This window comes from Leptidea sinapis, chromosome 5 (genome assembly GCF_905404315.1).
Source record: "Leptidea sinapis chromosome 5, ilLepSina1.1, whole genome shotgun sequence".
Classification (NCBI taxonomy): Eukaryota; Metazoa; Arthropoda; class Insecta; order Lepidoptera; family Pieridae; genus Leptidea; species Leptidea sinapis.
In genome coordinates this window covers 3313544-3332625 of record NC_066269.1, presented here as the reverse complement: position 1 = coordinate 3332625, position 19082 = coordinate 3313544, and the positions used below count along the sequence as shown (strand labels likewise).

Genomic DNA, 19082 nt, shown 5'->3' with positions numbered 1-19082 from the left:
AATTTCAAAATCTTTGACGTCAAGGTCCAATTAATGTAAATATAAAATAATTAATTATTATATTAACGTTGATATATTAAACCTTGTCTTGCCATAAATAATGAAACAAAGAAAAAAATTCTATTGCAATCTTAGAATGTGTCGATATTCATATATCATATATATACATATTTATTACTTTTACAGACTGTTAGTTTAAAAAAACTACAAAAAATAATCACACGGTGCCTTTATTAGCGGTCTTCTCTCCAACCCCAACATTGAAATTGCGTGCTGTTACTGCCGCGTTCATCCGCGTCAGAATTCGTATTTAAAAAGCACTCGAATTTTCGAAGTATCCATCTTTTTGTCTTAAGCTGAATTAAAAAAAACAAATGAAAGTCGATAATCGAATGTTGTACAAGAAGAACCATATAGGTACCATGAGAAAAAAGTTTCGTTCAAAAATCTCAAACCATGGAGGTTCTATGTCAATTCGAAGTACCTATTAATATAAAACGGCAATTTCATACTAACCCCTAAGTAACGAAGAAGTACAATTATAACCATCGCATCAGGGAAAGCCTGAAGAATCTTCTTTTATCTTTAATGTTTTAGTGAGAATTGTATTAGATTTCAGTTGAATGTAAGAATGTTAGTTTAAGTCTATGTACAAACCTTAGTGTTCTTTGCCCTTATTAAGTTAATATTCAATAAATATTATAAAATATTTCTGAGCCAACCTAGTTTGCCAAGCAAACAATCAGTCAGTGAATGTTTCGTGAGTCTGTGTCAATTATTGTCATTTGTCATGTCAATCGGGTCTGACTCTGGCAACATCTAAAATAGCTAAAAGAATTCTGTGAGTTGTGATTTGTGAATTTTAGATTATTTTTTCGTGTAAATAAATAGTTTATTGTATGTATAGATGTAAGGATTTTAATGTATTTTATTTAGATTATTTATAGTAATAATGTCAAATACCTCAATAGAAGGAAAACTAAAAGGTTTGCAAGAACGTTTTGAAAATGAGTTGCGAATACGCAATCGTAGTGAGGCTTTCCACAACCATGGAGGACTTGGATCTTCGAAATCTGGGAGATCTAATCAAAGACCGAGGCCCCGTGAGTATTTATAAAAAATATAATAATACTGACCTATTTGTTTTTTAACACATTCAGGTAATGCTAGATTTGGTTTGGCCATCAAAACAATGCTTGAGTATGCCTTCATATCCCTTATTTTAGTGTCTTAGTTAATGTTTATAATCTGCTAATATATTTAATTTACTGTGCACGACAATAATTATTCTTTGACATTCTCATCTAAGGTGTTTTGTAAAGGTTAGTTTATTTGAAGGACAAACTACTTAGATTCTAATGCTATCCGATGCTTAAAACTTCGTAGCATAAAATGAAGTTTAAGTTTAAAGTGAAGATTTTTGAAATAAAGTTTGTTTGATTCTTCTGTCTGCCTTGCTTCTTCATAGGCCCACTATGACTTAGTATCCACTCTTGATTGAATATGTTAAGAAACTTGGATATATATTTCTTTCCTTCACATAATGTTGTTCTATGCTGTAATAATTATAATATTGAGTCAACAACAATTTGGTGACTTTAATACCCTTAGTAGTTATTAACCCAAATTGGTGCATTCTCACCGTGTTATTGTTTTAGTAGAAAAAATTAATTGTGCCAAAAGGATATATTTTAATTTGAAAAGGTTCTAAGATTGATCATTGATCTCCTTTTTTGTAGCCCCAATGTTCAGTGGAAGGGATATTCCAGCATTTCCACCAAGAACAACACAAGCAACAGACACAGAACATAGGATGAGAGAAGTCTATAAGGTATAATTGTTATTTTTACTTTTTATATGATAACTCTGACAAAGTATCCAAATTCTCTTTATAATAGAATATATGTATATATCTATACATATATTGTGTATGTAAATTCAAATCAATATCATTCTCATAAAACTAAATAAAAACTGCCAAAATAAAATAATTTACGTTGCAGGTGAGCGGGAAGCTAAATGTGCAAGGAGTTGAATACAGATCTCATATAGATGAGCTCCAGCAGTTAGGAGAGCTGGGAAGTGGTACCTGTGGACATGTGGTCAAAATGTTACACAAACCCTCTGGGGCAGTAATAGCTGTTAAAGTAAGCACTTTTATCATTAAGATAATGTTTGACATGCAGGACACGGATGCCAAATGTGGTAAAGAGTTATACAGCACAGTGCAGAAGAAAATTCTCCTTGGAGGTGTTTTTTTTTTATTAAAGTTGAAATGTTTTTATTCAAAAATGGATTTAAAATTACTTATTGAATTTCAAAAATGACCACTCATTTGAAAATTTATTCCCCAGACTTCAGCAAAACCAGGAACTTTCTCTTAAATATTTACAATACGAAATATTTACAATAGTGAAATTTGCTTAGCGAAAGATTGAGAGTTAGTACTGCAATTAATTGCAATAATTTTGTTAAGCCTTTTTATTTTGCAGCAAATGCGTCGTTCTGGTAATTCTGAGGAAACAAAAAGAATTCTGATGGATTTAGATGTGGTGGTTCGTTCTCATGACTGTCCCTATATTGTGCGGTGTCTGGGTTGCTTTGTGACTGATGCCGATGTGTGGATATGTATGGAACTAATGGCATCCTGCTTTGATAAGCTGCTGAAGAAGCTTGGAGGGCCAATACCTGAAGTTATACTAGGAAAAGTTACAGTTGCCGTAAGTGTTTCTTATGCTTGTGTGGGGATAACTTATATTTAATTAATATTGCACAGAAATATGTATTAAATTACACAAATTAAATTTATGAATGACTCGAACCGGCGATTGGCTCAGTGTAAGAGCGCTCGCACGGATTGATAGATGTTGACAGATGCTATAATCTTGTAAAACCGAAGATAGCCGAAATCTACTACGTTTTAAGCAACTGTTCGCTTTCGAACTTAGCCAGATTATACTTCGTACCACCATATTGTAATTTTCCAAATTGCCAAATTCAAACTCATGTCAAATCTCACTGCATGTTTCATACTAAACCAAATTTCAGATTTTCTAAGGCAGTCCCGCCTCTAATTACATATTATTTACATCCTCTTTGGTAGATGCATCAATCCACACACACCATTTCATTAGTTTATGTGGATATTTCAGACTGTGAACGCGCTATCCTACCTGAAGGACACGCACGGCGTGATCCACCGCGACGTGAAGCCAAGCAACATCCTGCTAGACGAGCGCGGCAACGTGAAGTTGTGTGACTTCGGCATCAGCGGCCGCCTCGTTGACTCCAAGGCGAAGACCAGAAGTGCAGGCTGCGCGGCTTATATGGCTGTGAGTTTGCTATCGGCACAAGTGGCGGAATGAGCAGAGATTTTTTAAAGACAATAAGGGACGAGACGAGCAGGACGTTAAGCTGATGGTAATTGATACACCTTGCCCACTACAATGCCGTGCTGCATAAGATGTTAAGTCTTATTTGGCCAGTAATTTCACTACCACCCTTCAGACATTCTACTGCCTGAAGATAGAAAAAGGCGCCGTTGTGGTACCCATGATCTAGCCGGAATCCTGCACAAAGTAGCCTCCCACTGGTAAATGGCCTTATTCGCCTCCCACAACATTAGGCTTGAGAGAAGTACCAGAGAAAATGGAATCTTAGCGGTCAGTGTGGTTTTCAAGGAGCTTTCTTCCACATGCTACAACACTGTGGAATGAGCTTCCTCGTGCGGTGTTTCCGGGACGATACGACAGGGGTACCTTAAAACAACCGCGAACACCTTCCTTATAATAATAACAATATTGACACACTTTACACAAATTATCTTGCCCCAAGTTAAGCATATATAGCCTGTGTTATGGGTTACAAGACAATAATATATTTAATACAATATACTTACTTAAACATACATAAATTCATATAAACATACATAAATACATTTAAACATCCATGACTCGGAAACAAACATCCATATTCATCATATAAATGCTTGCATCTACCGGGATTTGAACCCGGGACCTCTAGCTTAGTAGGTAGGATCGCTAACCACTCGGCTAAACAGGTCGTCGTATACCTTATAGGCCAGCAATGCTCCTGTGATTTCTCTGGTGTTGCAAGAGACCCGTACGCTAGTTTGTCCTCCTTTTATATAAAAAAAGTAAGCTCTATAGATCGTAGCCTAAGCGAGTAAGTACTGAAGTGGCCTATAAATAAGTTACTGTAAGCAGCAGATGTTGTGTTTCATGTTATGACAGCCAGAGCGAATAGACCCTCCGGACCCGAGCCGGCCTGACTATGACATCCGCGCGGACGTGTGGTCGCTGGGCATCTCGCTTGTGGAGCTGGCGACAGGCGTGTTCCCCTACCGTGACTGTCAGAACGACTTCGAGGTGCTCACGAGGGTATGTACTGCGGCTTATTTACTACTCAATATTACTGAACATGCTTATAACAGAAATTATAGCAGAACAATAACGATAACAACACAAAATTAAAACGCAGTCCAATATGACAGGAGACTAATGGACACTAAATTGTCTCACACTCACTATCTCTATCTCACACCTAAGTTTTTATGTTAAGATAGTTATCTCACTTTCACACATGGTTCGTCTATTACGGTGGTATACTAAGTTTATGATATATATCAGATAGTATACATTTACCCCCTTATTCATTATAGTCTGCTAACTTAAAGCATTGCTAATTTTCACTCTGTCTTCTTCTATTGACCTAAATCAGAATGAGAAAAAACACTCCTAAGCGGATGTTTAAAGTTAGCGGACCATTATGAATAAGGGGGATAGCATGTGCAAGAAGGAGACGATGATGTTTTATAACGACAAGTAAATTATTAAGATTTATTAGAAATATTTTTCTAAAAGGAAGAAAATAAGGGAAGAATATTAAAATAATGATATTAATATTAAATTTGATATATTAAAATATATTAAACTATTCAAAAGATTCTTGGGATCCACCATTTAAGAGTTAATACCGATCAATAAGAATATCTAACTGATGATGATGAACTGCTGAATATCTAAATGATCGGACAGCCTGGGACTAGATTGTGATTATTTTATAGCGATAGAAATGATTGTACAATATTGTATATTTTTATTGAAAAGAGCGCAAAAAAAGAATGATGGGAGAGTTTCTTGCGCCGCTTCTTCTCTCTCAGAGCGCCATTTGTTTCCGAAGTGGTAGTAGTATCTAGTAGTTATTAGAAATGACATCAAAAAGAATTCTAAAGGAATCAATTTTGAGAAAATAAATGCCTTTTATGCCTTTTAAGAGTTCTCTCTCATAGATCTATCTATAAGAGAATCTCAAGAGTTTAATACCGATGTTTATAATCATTGTATCAGTCATTGGTTGGGGTTTTTTATATATATTTTTCTTTTTAGGTGATAGCCGATGACCCACCTCAGTTACCAGAAAGCACCGAGTTTTCACCTGAATTTAAATCTTTTGTATCTCAGTGGTAGGTGTTGATTTTTTTTAATGTATATGGGCGTTTTTTTTATATTTGTGTACCAAAGTCAATATTTGACGGAAAAGAATTATTGACAGCCAATTGATATAATTTATGGGTTTTCTTGTAATCTTAGTTATGTGAACATTATATATTTTTTTATGGTATAGGAGGACAAACGAGCGTACACCTGTTGTTAAGTGATCACCGCCACCCACCATCTCTTGCAACACCAGAGGAATCACAGGAGCGTTGCCGGCCTTTAAGGAAGGTGTACGCGGTTTTGTTGAAGGTACCCATGTCGTATCATCCCGGAAACACCGCACAAGGAAGTTCATTCCACAGCTTTGTAGTACGTGGAAGAAAGCTCCATGAAAACCTCACTGTGGAGGACCGCCACACATCGTGCGAAGGTGGAATTCGGCGGCAGGAATCAGGTTTTTAAACTGATTATTGCTAAATGTTATTAATTTGTCTCAGCTTGAGGATATTAATATTCTACTGATTTACGTTTTGGCCATGCGACTCTAATATCTTTTACATTAAAATGTCATCACGTAAATGCAGTATAGAAATAGAACTCAAAATCAATGCAATGAGATCAATCAATCAAATTGCTTTAAAAATTAAGTACAGTGCTCCGTAAGAACACTCATAACGATTTTTTATGTTAATTTATTGAAGTAGGCGTTACTTTGCGGAAATCCATAATTATACAAATGATTTAGGTTTTTATTTAGTGTTAATTCCGCCAATATTTGTTTTTAATCAATTCGACACGTGTTGACTGATTTCTTTCATTCTCGTGCCAGATTTTGGCGAGACAACACGTCCTGATGATGCCTCGTGTAGAGGCGAAACACGTGTCGAATTGTTACAAAACAAATATTGGCGGAATTAACACTAAAGAAAAACTTAAATCATTTGTATAATTTTTTATGTTTTCTGAATGCCACTTGTCGTGAGACATCCTTAAAAAAGGGTGTTAAAAAAAAAAGAAAACAATTTCACGTAAATATGTGTAACAAAAAATAATTAAAGGCTTAAAACAGCCATTGTCCTAGGACAAAAAGTCAAGGTACAAAAAAATATAAAAACGCCCATATAATATCTAATTATCTACTTTTTACTTTTTTTTTATTTTAATTTATAAAGTTTTTAGGACTACATTTGCATTTGGAATTAGACTTATGAGAGAATTATTTAATTAAAATTATTTTAATAATAATAATTATGGCTAACTCATTATTTTTATTCCCAGTTTAACGAAAAATTACCGCCAACGGCCGAAGTACGCGAAATTGCTGGAGCACCCGTTCGTAGTGAAATCGAATCGCACATTAGTGTCTGTCGGCGACTGGTATGCGACACTCTTCTTCGGGCAGGGGTCGAGCAAGGCTGGTTCCAGCTTATCCGTGGATACCAATGGCGATGCACCAGTGACCCCCCAGCCCGTGCGGAATTTTGTTACAAGTTCACAATACTGGATGCCGGAGCAAGTGACTCCTACGCCAGCTAGGTTTGTGATAGAACTGACTTACATTATACATAAAGGTTGTCCATTTTCATATGACCCACTGATAACAATATTTTTAAGCAATGAAGATATAAATACTACATAATAAGAGGTGCTTATGTAAAAATTAAAATTTAGTTTAGTCTGATACATGCAGTGATATGACATAAGTTTGAAAACAGCATGTGGATACAAAACATAGAAAAGTCCATAGAGAATCAATCTACTACTGTTCTATTACATTATGATATTGTGTATATTATATATTTTGATAATATTCTAACAAACAGTTGCTTGAAACGTAGTGGATTTTGCCTATCTCCGTTTTTTACAAGGTTATAGCCGTCATCTGTCAATGTATCAATGACTGCACGTTTCATACAATTGAGTGAATCGCTTTTTTTAATAACAGTCTGTATCGCTTCAAATAGGCACAAAAAATTTGCTGTCAAACATATGGAACAGCCTGTCTAGTGGTATTTATACAGGTAAGCGTGTATAAAGCATGCAAATTTGTATGTATTTCGGTTTCTTCCTTTTACTGAGGTCAAAAGTAAGGTATTGGAGATATTAACATTACTACTTTTAAGTGTTACATTATTTTTATTCAATATAATATTATGATTAAACTGTATGTAACTTATAAAACTACCGTTTCCCTTCCCACATATACGATTTAAGAACTTTATTTCTCAGAAGAATATCACAATATTCACTTATAGAGAAAATATATTCTTATTACTATATAATATGTGAGCCGTGAGAATATAACAATATCTATAATATATCGATTATTTTTTCTTGTTTAACTATAAATATTAACAAAGTAAGTAAAGTGGAAAAAAACAGTAAACACACACTAGATGAAGCACCTCAAAAGAAATAACTGTACAGATTATAATCTAAAGAACATTCATAATTAAGTTACCTACACTAATGAATATCAAATGAATATCAACTAAAGACACAATACTGAATACAATAAGACAAGAAATTTAGTGTAGTTAATATAAAATTGTGATGTCAGGGAATTAGAGGCAGATGTGACTCTCAAGCGGTATTAGTAATTGTATTTGTACTTGTGGAACAATGACGTTCTAAACATATATAATATGTGTATGCACGCATTAATGTATACAGATAACATTAAAACATTTATTCAAATCAACACCTTATTTCGTTTCAGTAATGTTCGAAGTCAAAATTGTATACGCTCATTAGAAGTTCGGATGCGAACACGAGGCAAGAACATCTTGTTTTAGCAATTGAAATGTAAATTTTTTAGCAAAACGACTAAAAACGTCAAGTTAGTTACACAATTTTCTTAATTTAAAGGGGTACTTAATCGAAATACATCACTCCATCCCTTTTATAGTTTGTATATGCCAAGGCACGCTATGCCACCGGCACATATTATGCGGTATTAAAAGTAATGCATTTAGCCATAAGAACTTTATATCATAGTATAATTAATGCTGGAATATTGTTGAAGAGACATTGATTTAGCTAAATTGATGGATTATGTAGTTTTTTTTTTATGGAAAAAGGAGGATACGAGCGTACACAGGTCACCTGGTGTTAAGTGATCACCGCCGCCCACATTCTCATGCAATACCAGAGGAACCACAGGAGCGTTGCCGGCCTTTAAGGAAGGTGAACGCGCTTTTTTTGTATGTACCCATGTCGTATCGTAGTTATTGTAGTTAGCCAAAAAGATCGCTCTCTACCTACAGTGTATAAGTTAAATCGTTAATAATCTTATTCCAGTTAAACAGCTTTTAATTAATAATTCACCAAGCATTTCATGAAAAGCTAAACAAATACTCACACACACACAGACACATACACATACAACACACGCCCTAAATTATATATAAGATAGTTTTTGTGTTCATAATTTGTTGCATAACTTGCATTGTTAGACCTTAAAATATGTTGATGTTTGTATATTTGACATTGCACAAATGGGAAGAGACTGACCCCCATGTCACGGGCTGTCCTAGTTTGGGGGTCGAGTGTAATTTTAAGCAAAATTGTATTTTTTTTTGCAATATTATTATTATTATTATTAAATACATTGTTCATTCCAGAGCGTGGTGGGCGAATAACGGCAGCCCCGGTGGCAGCAGCTCACAGCCCGCCAGTCTGGAGGCGGATCTGTCCAGCCATTCCCCCTACCCGAGGCGGAGGTAGCTATGCAGTTAACATATCTTTTATAAAAAAAAATATTGAAAAAAATTTCGAATCCCAGTAGGTGCAATCATTTATATGATGAATATGAATGTTTGTTTCCGAGTCATGGATGTTTATATGTATTAATGTATGTTAAAGTAAGTATATCGTATTAAATATATCGTTGTCTTGTGCCCATATTACAGGCTGTGCCTAGTTTGGGGCGAGATAATTTGTGAGAAAGCGTGTCAATAAAAATTTTTTTTGCGGAAATCCATGTGAGAAGGAGTGCTCATTCAACTATGATTTGTCATTGTTTCTCCACGCGTGTTTCTACACGAGTCATCCTCAGGAGATGTTGACTCGCCGAATTCTGGCACGGCACTTAGTCGTGAAAGTTAAAGACAAATCTTAGAAAAATTAACACTCAACAAAAATTCATAGCAATCGGATGTCTTTTATAGTAGATATACACCTTAATGCAGATTGGCATGTGGCTACAAACTTAGTCTGAGATCTATAACATATATAACAAAACACCATCGGTCTTACAAATAAAATTGTCATAAAATTATAACTAATCATAAACCAAGAAAATGTAAAATGTTTACAAATAGACATTATGCTTACGATTGGTTAATTCGGACGTATTATTAATGCTGGAATATTGTTGAAGAGACATTGATTTAGCTAAATTGATGGATTATGTAGTTTTTTTTTTTATGGAAAAAGGAGGATACGAGCGTACACAGGTCACCTGTCGTTAAGTGATCACCGCCGCCCACAATCTCTTGCAACACCAGAGGAATCACAGGAGCGTTGTTGGACTTTAAGGAAGGTGTACGCGCTTTTTTTGAAGGTACCCATGTCGTATCGTCCCGGAAACACCGCACAAGGAAGTTCATTCCACAGCTTTGTAGTACGTGGAAGAAAGCTCCTTGAAAACCGCACTGTGGAGGACCGCTACACATCCAGACGGTGGGAATTTTTGCCCTTTTTATAAAAAAAATAATGACTGTATGTTTTTATGCGGGTTGTAACATATTTAATTTAATATTTTATGTCTGTGTAGAACAATAGACGCGTGCGCATCACCTCCGCCTGCCCCCGTGCGCCGCGTGTCTGCAGACTCCCGGTGGAGACCCTCACCCACTGTACGTATCCCAACTATTTGTATGGCATATAACTTGCGGCATAAGATAGTCTTGATAGACGGTGATAGCTGTGAAAACGTCGAATTAAATATAGGTTGACTGTGAACGTCTATATCGAGCAATGCACGCACACTAACACAAACAAATCATGAAGGTTCCTTACGATTGAACGAAACATTTACCGATTTTTAATCAAATTTACTTATTATAAAATGACGACACTATTCAATTTTATCAAGATGACCGTCATAATCTTGGATCGGCGTATACGTTCGAGTTCGTCAGGGGTCGATTCTTGGCCCACTCTTATTCCTACTCGTCGAACATGCTAAGTGCTTGATATACGCTGATGATTTAAAACTTTTTGCAGTAATAAGATCAGAGGCTGTTTGTGTGGCTTTGCAAGGCGAGATAGATACTGTTCTCGGATGGAGTATCAAAAATAAAATGGACTTCAACCTTGGGATATGATATGTGATGACTTAGGGCCGAATATCTATTATATAGTCACTAGGTCTGCAAACATCAAAGACTTGGGGGTCATATTTGATCACAAACTGAACATTCATGATCATTTTATTACTCTGGCAAGAGAATCGCTTGGGCGCCTCGGCTTCGTTCTTAGAAATGCAAGAGATTTTGCCACGCAAATGTCATCCGGCTGATCTACATATGCGCTAATTAGTTGGCGGCGGCATCTGGAACCAGCACGAGGACACCTATGTAGTTCTCCTTGAAAAAGTTCAGAGGGTTTTTCTGAGGAACCTTTATGAACAGATATACGGGGATTATCCTTACCTATATCCAACTATATTTCTTCTGGGTTCTCCGAACTATAATTCTTTGGAAGTTCGGCGGTAGTATCAACAATTCACTACTGCCTGTTTTTCATGGTAAGATCGATGCCCTCGAGTTAAGTAATAAGCTGTGTCTCTTTTTTTGTTCCGTACAAATACCTCCGTAACCGTAGAGATGAACTGTTTGCGGTTCCGTAGAGGCGCACTGTAGCGTATGCACACTCACCTATAACCCGCATTCTCACCGCGCTCATCGCTCTTCTGAACACAAACCCTGAGTGTGACTTATTTGTGGAGAAATGGACGGGAATAATGTCAGAATGCCTGAAGTACTGTGAGCGAGACGAATGTCTGAATTAATAATGAATAATCTGTAATTAATGTAATTGGTGTAAACCGTTTTAATTAAAGTAAAATAAATAAATAACGTTTTTTTATACTAATAAAAATTTGTATAATGTGTTATTTTACACTACGCTTTCAAATTTTGAAAATTATAACGAACTATTCGACACAAAGTATCAAATGACTATTTTTCAACACTTTTTTCATATTCTTTGATTTGTATTAAATTGTGATTTTAAGTAATAATACTAAATTAATGAAGTTTTTTAATATTTTTTTAATAGTGCAATTTTTAATAAAAACGCAAATAAATTTATTGACGTTACGTTGCGGAAATCCATAATTATTATCCAAATGTTTTGAGTTTTCCTTAGTGTTAATTCCGTCAATATTTGTCTTAAAACAATTCGACACGTGTTTCGCCTCTACACGAGACTGGGTCAAGACACAAGTGCCAGAGTTGGGCGAGTCAACATGTCCCGAGGATGCCAGGTGTAGAGGCGAAACACGTGTCGAATTGTTTTAAGACAAATATTGGCGGAATTAACACTAAGGAAAACTCAAAACATTTGGATAAAAAATCAGTGACAAAATTTATTGTATTTTAGTGATTATATTGAAATGATATTGTAGCTCGAAATAATTTGTGAAATTCACCTGTAATTGCAGGAATACGATTTTTGGACATTGTATTATAATTTTATGAATTAGCATGTTTATCTTGTGTTGGTGGACCTTGAATAAATAAGTAAAGTTAAATTGTCTGTGAAGCGGTGTCTTTAGCATTTGGAGAAGATGAACATTGACTCTAAAATAACAATTCCCAAGAAATTTAAAATATCAAACTGGGTGTTTTTCTACATTTAGTATAAATATACTAACAAATTTATTTGTTTTTTGTAGAGCTCTGGTAACACGAGTCCTATTGTGCTTCAGAGGTTTTATCACCAGAGCCAACAGAGAAGGTCCAGGGTAGACCTTCACTGCACACCTCGCCATAGGAGGTAAGTTTCATTTTTTTATGATAAGAGACGAGACGAGTAGGACGCTCAGCTGATGGTAATGATACGCCCTGCTCATTACAATGCAGTGCCTTTCAGGATTCTTGAAAACACAAAAATTCTGAGACCCACCTTGAGACAAGATGCTAAGTCTCATTTGTCCAGTAATTTCACTAGCTACGGCGCCCTTCAGACCGTAATACAATAATGCTTACACATCAAGGTTTCACGGCAGACAATGGTTAACTCGAAGTATATGATATAAAAGTTTACTCTAACAAATAAGCTTTTAGCATAAATACCGAGGATTGATTCTAGATCTTTTATGTTAACTAGTGACAAAAATCCTAAAAACAAGTGTTCTTTTTCCAATATTAACTTATCAAAAATTAAATAATTTGGCAATATTATTTTTTCGAATGAAATTGAAATTTCAAGTTTTAATAGTAAAAGTTATAAGTTTTCACATCTATCGGCAGTCTCTACAAACTGCCATATTTTTATTAACTTTACGGCACATTATTTGAACTCATCCTACTCTCATCTTTTGTATATTAATACCGTGTATGTTTGTTTGTATGCAGCGTGAGTCGAGAGCACAGCGCGGGTCGTTCACCGGAGCCGCCGCCGCGCACGTCGAGGCATCACGCACGCACGCAACGTAATTATTACTTATTAATTACTAGCCGTTCCCGCCCGCGTCGCTGGGCGAATTTTAAAGGGAAATTAATAAAACAATATAAAAGAAGTAGCTGTAAACCGTTTAGGATAAATTTGACATCAATGTTGGTAGTTTCATGTCGATACGATCAGTCGTGGTTTAGGCGTGAAAGAGCCTCAAAGTCCATTTTCTATATATATACTACTAGCTGACCTGGCAAACGTTGTTTTGCCATATAAATTATATATGTAAACCTTCCTTCAGCTTCAACGAATCTATTACAAAAGATTTCATTGAGATTGGTCGAATAGTTTAGGAGTTATTAGGGAACATACAAACATACATTCTCTTTTATTTATATAGATAGATAGATTATAGATTATATACTCTTATTATTTGAAACACAATAATGCTTACACATTACTGCTTCACGACAGAAAAAGGCGCCGTTATAAAGGCGAACTTATAATCTAGCCGGTATTCTGTGCAAAGGAGCCTCCCACTGGTAAAAAATGTGGCATGTTTATGGTATAGTTGTGGTATTGTATGTTTCAGTGAACGGCAGTATGGAGCTGGAACCTCCTCCGCTGCATGAGAGACTTTTGCCTGCTTCTCCGTTGTTGCTTAATGATAGGTATGTATATGTTATATTTTATCTCTGTTTGGTGGCAACCACGAAATAGTTAAACAGCGTGGCGGTAAAGTGATGGTATTAAATGAATACATGGCTAGAACTACTTAACCCTAATAATAAAATAAATAAATTAACAAGTAAATAAATTTTCCATACTATTATTGTACTATTTAGCACCACACCAAGTTCAGGTTGAGGGTTTCTAGTAGGCTTCATAAGCGTAAATAATAATAGCGTTAAGGGTTAATGAATACACTTTTATAATAAAGTCCCAGTCACTATGCAGGCATTATCTATAAATAAATTTTTAATGTTTTATTAAAAAATGGCTGTGTGGTAAATCCTACTACTCTACAGCAATATCTAAGTGATCAGACAGCCTGGGACTAGATTATGATTATTTTATAGCAATAACACTGACAGTACAATATATTATTTCATTAAAAAGAGCGCAATAAAAGAAATGTACTGTCATTGCTATTGCTATAAAATAATCTTAATCTAGTCCCAGGCTGTCCGATCACTTAGATATTCAGCTGTGGAGTAGTAGGATTTACGACGGAGTCATTTTTTAATAAATAATTTAAATTTATAGATAATGCCTGAACAGTGGCTGGTACTTTATTATAAAAGTGTATACATTTACCTTTCAAGCTTAAAAAATATAGTATACTAGCTGACCCGACATACGTTGTTCTATAGATAATAAAAAAATATTCTATTTTATAGGAATTTGCCAATAATATTTCAAAACATCAAGATTTTTTTCGTAAAAAATGCTCCCTGTTGTTATAATGAAATTGTTTCACATTGTATTGAACTGTCAAACCGTGCGTCAATAAATTCTCTCACAGCAAATATGTCCATACAAAAGAAATATTGAAAATAAAAATAATTATGGGTCCCAAATCCAAATCACGTAATTTATATATATATATATTAAGATGTTTGGTGAAAGGGAAGCTAGCTGATAAGCTGATGATTTGCAAGATCGTTTAAATTATTATTAAGTAATGGGGGATGATCAACGAGAAGCATTGCACAGCTTGCTGTCACTTGCTTAAGTGGTGTGCGATCAATAGAACGCGTTGTGCTCCGTCGCATGTAGTGGGGGCGCAAACACGGGTTAGTTACAGAGAACGCATGCATTTACCGCATTGTCAGGGGTCACTCCTAAAATCGATATTCGATAAATTGTAGCATTAGTCGTGTCGAATCCTACTCTCAGTTACATCGTATTCAATGTCGAAACGATGATTGAACGAACGAAACATTATTCGATATTATCGGTCCTAACCCAACTCTTAGTTGAGAGTGTCAGAGACGAATGTTCGAATTTGACAAATAATCAAACGTCACTTTTACGATAATCTCAATTAATTAGTTTTGTATTATTTATTCAACTTTAAATAGTCATATTATATTCATTACACAATTTTTAAATATTTACATTTTGTGTAAATGATACCAAATTGGTGGTGCAGAGTCTGGCATGGTCCTTAGAGCCTAAACTATGTTTTGACTTTTGACACTTAACAGCGACATAGCACAGATTATATTTTGTTAAAACATCGTAAAAAAATCAAAATATTAGTCTATGGTTACGATGTTGTTACGATATACGATATGGAATACGAACATTTGTTAGGGTAGGGTAGGTGTGATATATTCTGAGTATTATCCTATCGTTGTGAATGTATCATTGTCGATTTTGCGAGTAGACCTTCATCGTATCGGAGAAACGTATGTGGCGCTGTAAGTAAAAGGTTAATAAAGGTACATTCATAATTTCGTAATATTAAGGCCCGTTGTTATCTTATGTCAATTTTTTTTGTGTATTTTTAATATCAAATTAAATAATCTTTAAAGGTTATCAGAAGGGAGGAGTCAGAGCTTGACTCGCGCTGAGGTGCGGAACGGTTTCCACAGTGACGTCACCGCGCCCGCGCCCGCACACACACACAAACACCATCACGACGATCAGGGTAAGTATATATTGTACATCACACGTACACACAAACAAGCATAACCAGATCTTAATTTACCATGAAATTATATTGAGTATTTAGCTGTATTTAGACTAATAAGAAGAATACGGAAAATTATTATCATACAATGTTACGAAGTCATACGAAATTGATTTGCTAATAAGTCATTGTTTCGGCCGTTTTGTTTTACTCACACAATCCAAAGAGGATTCCCTAAAGCTTAGTGGACGCTTTCGGCCGACGTTCAGACGACGTTGTTTAGGGAATCCTTCTTGGATTGTGTAAGTAAAACAAAACGGCCGAAACAGTCATAAATAAAAGAGAGAAAAATAATAAATATTAACGTAATTTTGATACATGATGGATATCCCTAATTGTTAATTATTAAATTAAATCACATGATTGAATTTGGGATAATTAATAATAAATAAAATAATAATATCTATTTAGGCTTTTGTTACATGATGTGTGTGCTCCTACATATGAATAAAAAAAAACAATCATACTAGAAAAATAATATTTATTTTCATACCTATTTTGTTATATGTGTTCCTTAATGAAGTATAATACATTATTTTTATAATTTATATTATTATTTATGGTTTAGTGTATGTTATGTATTTACCGCGGTCAGCCAGCCTATCATTTATGTAACGACATACTCCAATGTACTCTAATGCTGCGCTCGCCGCTCCACTCCTCTCATCACAATTGACTTGGCGCAAATGATTGTATTTCTTACTAGCTGACTCGACAAACGTCGTTCTTTCAAAAGTTATTGATTTTTGGTAGACAAAGAAAGTACTAGATTAGCTACTGACATCTAGCCTAAGCTAACTAATAACTGAGAATAAGCCGTTTACAGTGTCACAAACTTATCTGTTCGTGCCAGAGATATCTTATTTTGGCATTTATTAAAGTTTTTGTCCTAATGGTTCCTCAACTTAATTTTGCAGTTTAAGCTTCACAAAAAAGTTAAATAAATATGTCACATTTATAGCTTACTTTGTATGACGGGGAAAGAACCTCTGTATTGTTTTTAAAAGGTGCGACGTCATTACTGTTGACATCACAATTGTTATCTTGCTGAAGATCACTCATTGGTTCTTCCAAAGAAAACTACACGAGTAAGTATTTTATTACTTTCGTTTATTCAACGGGCAGCGTTACGACGTCCCAGAGAGGTCCGTACCGTACGACAGCCCGAGCACGACTGACAAGTGTCCACCGTGCGGCTGTATTTATACGACCCGGCGCACGTGCTAATCCACGTGTTTTGAAATACGGCCGTATTTATGGGGCTCGGTGCACGTGCACGTGTTTTCAATTCGTGTTGTAGTATTTGCGCCGATATGTATTATATATTTTAAAATATCCAAAACTGTGAAATTTAATACCTACTCAAATACTTAATTCAACTTCCTTTAAGTTTTGGTCCTTCGAACCGATTTCATTAAAGATTTTGTATGTCTATTTTACCAATATCTTCGTAAGTATACAATCATTTCACCAAGTGCTTACTTTACTTTCATATTTATGTTTCCCGTTTCCCTATTTATTTTATGTATATACAAATTTGATGCAGTCCTTCGCTTATATGCAGCTATTGCTTTAGCTGTGGGTACAACATATATAATATATTAATAGTATGTCAGAAACTGCTATGATCAGTTTCGGTGAGTATGAAGATGATACTAATGGTTTTAAATTTATCCAAAGGATAAAATAAATAGATTTAATGTAAATAAATCAAAAATAATAGTCTGCAATTCATTCATTATTTCAACTTCATTATTCTATTGTATAATATTTTTATGTAAGTAACTCAATAATTGAAAAAACTTAGCTGTTATAAATAAATATTGTCGTAAAGTGTCTTTTTCACTATCTAAGTCAAGGCTTTAAGTAAACTTATTACCATGTCAGTTTTAGTCACGAAATAACTGTAATTAATCATTTAACCAATTTCAAAGGATAATTTTGGATCCTAATTATTATTGGTGGTGAAAAAGACCTTTGCTGTTCTTGAGTATTGTGAGACATATTTGAACAAACTAATTTTCTATGGTATTGTAAATAGTAATTATCGATAACTTGTATAATACTTGTGAAAATAGAGTAAGCTATAAAAGTGTTTGTTCAAGTAAATCCGCATCGATTCCTGTGCTTTGCCGCTCTCCTCACGCGATCCACATATCGCCTGCCATTCTGTGCTCTGTCACATGCCTAGCTACACTAAACACAACCTTAACGCTATGCTAATAATGTATGCAGTTCTTCAGCCACATACTCGCACATAAGTGCCTATTGCGATCGCTACTGTACTACACAATTAGATTCGCCAATATATTTAATGAATGTGGTGTCGCTGGCTATATTTGATAATCACCTGAACTGATTTTGTTGATCCAATTCATTTTTTGTGTAAATATACGCGTACCATGCGTACGGTTTATGAAAATGCCATACAGCCAGTATATCAGTGGGTAGTATTACCAGTGGAAGGCTCCTTTGCACAGCATGGCGGCTAGATAATGGGTACCACAACGGCGCCTATTTCTGCCGTGAAGCAGTTATGTGTAGGCAATATTGTGTTTCGGTCTGAAGGGCGCCGTAGCTAGTGAAATTACTGGGCAAATGAGACTTAACATCTTATGTCTCAAGGCGACGAGCGCAATTGTAATGCCACTCAGAATTTTTGGGTTCTTCATGAAATCCTAAGCGGCACTCCATTGGGCAGGATGTATCAATTATCATCAGCTGAACTGCCTGCTTGGTTCGTCCCTTTTTGACATGAAAATGCCAGATTGAAGGTCGGATGATGGTATTCCTTTTTTACCTCAAATCGGGCTTTTCCTACGTAGGGTAGCAGTTGATTTCCACACCTTTACTAACATTTTAAGCAGACCTATTATTCAACCTATTAGTGACAAACTATTCTCAAATTCTCATTTTATTCGTGCTTTCTAACCTCAAAAAAGGCCTTCCATCGAGTTTTAAAACATATGTCAAAATATCCGGCACGCGCAAATAATTTGAAATATCAAGAGGTTCAAGTGACTATTAAAATATCTTAACCAATCATGCGGCACCGTGCAATGAGTACGCAGAATGAGTACGTACAATGAGTACGCACAATGAGTACGCACGTAGCGGTGTCGTTGCCGGCATGCTGCCACCTCATAGTCGAAAGCTTAGCTCATCGCATCAACAGCCAGGCATATGGCGTAGCACTAATAACTAACCCTTTGTTTTGCTTTCGTATCGGGCAAATGGAATTCAATTTTACGTACCAAATCAAATTCTCACACATTTTATTTAAATAAAACGCACTTTGA

General features: G+C 35.3%; 2 protein-coding genes across 3 annotated transcripts in view; both read left to right on the top strand.

Moving 5' to 3' along the window:
* The window catches only part of LOC126964694 (40S ribosomal protein S23), a 119960-nt gene that overhangs the window by 64154 nt on the left and 36724 nt on the right, over positions 1-19082 (top strand). The gene's annotated exons all lie outside the window — the stretch shown is intronic.
* Positions 825-19082, top strand: part of LOC126964644 (dual specificity mitogen-activated protein kinase kinase 7-like) — a 24795-nt gene continuing 6537 nt past the window's right edge. For both annotated transcript variants that reach the window (XM_050807882.1, XM_050807881.1), the window contains exons 1-14: positions 825-1103; positions 1740-1831; positions 2004-2147; positions 2493-2720; positions 3153-3332; positions 4254-4400; positions 5409-5485; positions 6738-6995; positions 9083-9181; positions 10237-10318; positions 12364-12464; positions 13046-13122; positions 13678-13756; positions 15626-15741. In XM_050807882.1, coding sequence (XP_050663839.1) covers positions 953-1103; positions 1740-1831; positions 2004-2147; positions 2493-2720; positions 3153-3332; positions 4254-4400; positions 5409-5485; positions 6738-6995; positions 9083-9181; positions 10237-10318; positions 12364-12464; positions 13046-13122; positions 13678-13756; positions 15626-15741 — 1831 coding nt within the window. In that variant the 5' untranslated portion in view covers positions 825-952. The remainder of the gene's footprint in view (positions 1104-1739; positions 1832-2003; positions 2148-2492; positions 2721-3152; positions 3333-4253; positions 4401-5408; positions 5486-6737; positions 6996-9082; positions 9182-10236; positions 10319-12363; positions 12465-13045; positions 13123-13677; positions 13757-15625; positions 15742-19082) is intronic.